The sequence below is a fragment of the Neophocaena asiaeorientalis genome, unplaced genomic scaffold, assembly GCF_003031525.2.
Source record: "Neophocaena asiaeorientalis asiaeorientalis breed wild unplaced genomic scaffold, Neophocaena_asiaeorientalis_V1.1 scaffold586, whole genome shotgun sequence".
Taxonomy (NCBI): Eukaryota; Metazoa; Chordata; class Mammalia; order Artiodactyla; family Phocoenidae; genus Neophocaena; species Neophocaena asiaeorientalis.
In genome coordinates, this window is record NW_020174916.1 from 632,665 (window position 1) to 637,884 (window position 5,220).

A 5,220-nucleotide genomic window follows, 5' to 3' on the forward strand; every position below is an offset into this window, starting at 1 on the left:
TTGTTTGGGCTCGTATTGACCCCAGGTCCGGATTAGGTAGCGGCTGATTCCTGCTTTACAGCCCCGCCGGCCTAATGAGGCCGGGAAGGCGACGGGGCGCGAAGCGTCCTCGGAGCCCGGGCGACCGCCGGCTTACGGCCGCCAAGGGCCCTGTAGGTGGAGGTCAAAGGGTCAGCTGGCCGAGACCGCGAGAGAATTGACCGTAGGAAATGAGGTCCCCTCCTCCCGGCCCCAGCTTCGAACGGGCCTTGCAAGAACTTGGTGTGTGTACAGGGACCCCGAGCGGGAGCCCTGACTTTCGCAACGCCTGGCCTCGTCCCGGGGCAAAGCCTGACTAGACTTGAGCCCCGAGGGGGCAGACAGCCCGAGAGAAAACCAGCCTAGCTGCCGGGTGGAGATCCCGCGCTTCAGGGGATGAGCACGCCGGTAGCGATTCTTTCAGAAACTTAAGTGGAAAGAGGCCCTTAGACTTTTTTCGTTTGTTTGGGGGGTTTTATAAGGGGAGGAGAAGGAGCCAGGGGCGAAGAGGCGAGGAGACAGCAGGCAGCGAGGAGGGGGGGAGGGGCGAGGAAGTCCTGAACACAACTTTCCTGGGAGGCTTTGTGAACGGAGGAGATCCCTGCTAACTCTCCAACCTCCGCAGTAGCTAAGACCGACTGCCCTGCTTAGCCTGGACCCGGATCTTTAACCTTCCAAGGTGGATGAAGTCCACACTTCTGTCTGCGTGGAAATAGACACCTTCCCCTTCCCCACCCAACGTGGAAATCTTAAACTAAACCACCCATTTTGGAAAAGATGGACTTTTCACAAAGGTCTTACCAGGTGCAAGAAGTAAAATAACAGGTCGATTACGAAGAACCCAGCTGACATTCATGGTTTCCAGCTGATCTATCTTTAGGGCTACAAGGTTCTTTTGTTGGGGGGTGGGGGGTGCGTATTCTTTAAGGTATTTACTGAAAATTCAAGAATGTCAATGTGCACTCCCAGAGTCAGATTATAGGAAGAAAATCTGTGAAAAGTTTTCTACTAACGTAAACTTTTCTTTGCAACAAGTGACAAGGGCACAGGGATAGACTATTTGAGAAATATGATGCTACACCGAGGTTTGAGGAAATCATGTAGAGGGGCAAAACTTTTACATTATCTTAATATAGGTTATCATCATTGTTCATTGGCATCTTCCCCTCTTAGGACACAACGCTCTACTGTAAATTTTTATGGTAGAGTAATTTCAAGCCTAGTAAAGAAAGAGCAAACTCTTCTTTGTGTCCTAAGGAGATGTTTAATTGTTTAATATATTTAATGCGGAGGGGTGGGGGAAGCAAGTTTCTGAAATAATCTTTCAACCAACCCATCATTCTACTGCCATTTAAGGTTAGGTTACATTGGGGGTAGAGAGGGAATTCATAGAGAAAACAGTAAACTGTGGAAGTTAGATGCATATTTCGGAAGAAAAACATTATTTAGACTTCAGTTGGAACACATTTAGAGCCAATCTTATGAGTATGCACTTTCTGAAAACTTGCTGAGCGTTTAAAATGGTCTCTGGTTTGAAGTGAAGGAAAAATCCTGAAATAGGAATTTGGTCCAGCACCCTCAATGTCAAGGTCAAGATTGGAATGTCTGGGCTACGAGTGGTAGACTGACCAGGTTACCTGCTCATCACTTGTGAAGTCATCCCAATCCGTTCATGGCATTCAGACCCTTGCCTTGTCTATTGGTGGAGGAAAGTGCAAAAAAACGCATTCTCCACAAACAAAAAATCGCATCCAAAGCATTTTGCAATTAGAAACTGTCAATAATTAACTGTTGACAAACATCAGTAGATAACTTAAAATGCACTGCTTCAACTGTGTCCAGGGAATCAAAGTTTCGTTTAATCATCAGAACTTCTCTGAGCATTTCAATTTAAGGTCGATTTATTTGAACATGGAAGAAAATCAGGCACCAAATACAAAAAGTTATAAATAGATGTGCCAAGACTTTATTTCTTCAAAAAGAACAATAAACAAAATTCTAGAATTCAAAATGATTATGTATAATACCAAACTGACTGCCACCAAAAATCCTAGAGCACTGCCCCTTCAAGAGAAGGAGGTACTTGGCCTATTCATTACATTTCTAAATTCTTTACAATTCCTTATCTCCACCATTCTATTTGCTGATTTGCAAGTTGGTTATTCATGAAGAGATTGGGCTCTCAATATTAAACAGCACCCTAAATTAGTAAAAAAACAAAAAACAAAAAACCTCTCTCAGTACTCTACCCACTCCACCCCCCCAAAATAGCAATCACTTTCTTTTTCATATAACTGTAAGAGAACTGTTTGTCCAAATGAGTTGCTTCGCTGAAGATTAAATGGATTGTTAATATTTTATCACAAAGCAAACAACCATTTTTCATTGTTATTGATTTTAATGGAAACAATGCTCTTAACATCTTTGCCTACAAACCATGAACTTTAAAAATACACATTTTGCAAATGTTTTTTCTTTCCATAATATTTCAGAACCGCTGCAGTTATTACACCGCTATAAAAATGTTATGAATAATTGTGATAATTACGAATTGAACTATATACAGCAAAACAAACCAGCCTTTGCCTTCCAAAATTGTAAATGGACTATGGTTCTTTTAAGAAGCACTTTAATCATAAGTAAGCACGGCTCGACTGGCCTTACTCATCACCACTGTTTCAGACATATGCTTACTTTTGAAAATATATAGATAGATAGATTTGATAGGCAGATTAGATACGTCATAGATACAAACATATATAGGTATATGGGTGATCTCTCAATAGAATAGACAGACATGCATCTTGCCGCAATGTTCATTTTTATGTAAGATAATAAAAAAAAACTAAGGGACATAAAACTCATTAGGTTACCTTATGTTTATATATGTAGGGCAGGGATGATTAAATCCAGCTTCTCAGTCTTTGAAGTACAAGATTGAGATGTCATGGCCACTAACTGAATTGATCAGTAATATTTGATTTGCATGCCGAAAATCCAGGACAAACACATTTAAACTCGCAGTTAAACAACCATCTGAGCTAGAGATAAAGAAAGGAGGGTCTTCCCAGATGGAAACTGACACTGTAAAGAATCTATACTGCAATAGAAAAATAATTTAACAATTAAAAAAGGGATCTGAGTGAGTTATAAATACCAACAAACAAGTTTCATTTGCTCTTGTCTCCTCTTTGTAGAAGGAGGCTGTTACAAAACAAGAGAAAGGAGTCAGTGGTTCAAAAATTGTAAATTTGTGTTCTTTCAAAACAATAAAATTTAATGCTAAAGCGGTTATAATCAAAAGCTGTACAGAATTTGTTAGAAAACATTTTCCATAAATATTGTTCAGTTCCCGGCACTTGTAGCAATAATTAAATTACAAACGATAAATATGGCATCAATGGATATGTATTTACAAAAAAAAAGTTATTACAAAAGGCAACTGTATACTAAACGTCACAATCTGTGTAGAGTAACATCACATCCTCAGCCTGAAAAAATACTGAACAACAGTTTCGACCCCATTAGACAAAAATACATTCACAAATGTAATGCTTTGAGGAAAAGTTCAAGACATAACAGGACTTTGGCACGGTTTAAGACTGTGAGAGTTTAAACAATCACCACTAAGGCGAAGATTTTTCCATCAGTTTTAACATCACCACCACCACCACCAATAAGCCTTCTATAACTTCCTCTCAGGAAACAGGACAAGAGTTAAAATGAACTGAAGGCGTTTAGGGATGGGGTGAGCAGAGAGCAAGAGAAAAGGGAGGAAAAAGCAGTGAGAAGATTTTTTTTTTTAATCCTTCAAATGCCAAAACATATTTTCTAATCCTGAGAAAAAAGGGCATGGCTACTTTGGGATCTTGCCCCAAAACCTTCCTGGACAATTGCAATTAACAAGATGTAGCCCTATGTATGGCCTCTTGCCTTAAAACTCCATTTCCATCTGATTGGTCTCAGTTTTCTTTTTAAAATGCATTTGGTCCATTCTATGGTTAACAGGGTTTGTGTTTGTGTTTGTCCTCAGACGTACCATTCGTTAAAATTGGGAGGAAGTCCAGGGTTGTGGCTGGTGCTAGTTTGAACTGCAGAAGGGGTTTTAGTGGTATCTTTACTGTTTGCAGAAGCTATAGCGGGTGGAGTGGAAGATTCATAGCCTGAACTGGCAGCAGGGGAGGAATCTGACCCTTGAGATTCATGAACCTAAAATTAACATGTATATATTATAATGAATATAATTCCAACTGGCATTGTGCAAGCAAAAACAAGAGCAGAATTAGAGCACTGTAAGAGCAAGACCGCCCAGTGACCCACTTAAAAGAGAAATGCTGCTGATTTGGGGGTTTTGTTTTTAATTTCCACATTACCGATGTCTAGAAAACCCCAAGATGTTCACCAACAAAACAGTCTGAGTCCTAAGACTGGCATTATGGAAAAGGAATAAAGCACTCTGATTTATTCATGCCCCTTCAGAAATGCTTTCTCCGCGGATGGAGCGGGGTAAGCACGTAGTCTTTGGGGCCCTACAAAATACTCCGGGCCCAGGTTTCGCCAAGCCCGCTTTGGCTTGGGAAAGCAGGTACAGAGAAAGGTGGCACGGGTGCCCTGGGCGCTGCGAGGTCTCAGACAAATGCGTGGGAATCCCACCGCGCTCCTCGGCCCTATTGTTTTACCGAAAGCCGAAGAGGGAATGAACCACCCGCCCCCGGGTTCGGCGCGGGCACTCGCGGTTCCCACCGCGGGCTGAGCCGGGTAGAGGCGGCCACTGAGACCTCCAGCCCTGGCGAGCTCGGTTAGAGCTTCCCAGTAAACAACTGATTGTTCCCTCCGCTCCCTCCTCCTCCCCACTGTGCTCTCCCCCGCCCCCCTCCGGGTCCCCAAAATGGGTTCAAGGTGTCAACGCTGGAGCAAATCGGATTTAACGTGGAAGATACAGGGTTGGCAGCGCAGGCGCTTCCGTTCCGCGACCCGGTGTCGGGCCGAGTGTTTATAAACCGCCGACCGCTAATAAAGAGGTAATTACCAGGGAGCTCGGGTGCGTGTAGGACTTGTCGCACACTTTGCAGATATAGGGCTTGTCCGAGGTGTGCACATGCATGTGCTTCTTGCGGTCGCTGCTGTTGGCAAAGCGTCTGTCACAGCCTTCAAATTCACATTTGAAAGGTTTCTCACCTGCAGAAGGCAGAAACGCAAAAG

At 43.0% G+C, this 5,220-nt stretch overlaps 1 protein-coding gene across 1 annotated transcript in view; it reads right to left on the reverse strand.

The window, feature by feature from the left end:
- ZIC3 (Zic family zinc finger 3) overlaps positions 1 to 5,220 on the reverse strand; it is an 11,562-nt gene that overhangs the window by 2,513 nt on the left and 3,829 nt on the right. The window contains exons 2-3 of the mRNA XM_024760429.1: positions 5,048 to 5,196; positions 2,475 to 2,492 (exon numbers count right to left, since the gene is read on the reverse strand). Of these exons, the coding sequence (XP_024616197.1) occupies positions 2,475 to 2,492; positions 5,048 to 5,196 (167 nt within the window). The remainder of the gene's footprint in view (positions 1 to 2,474; positions 2,493 to 5,047; positions 5,197 to 5,220) is intronic.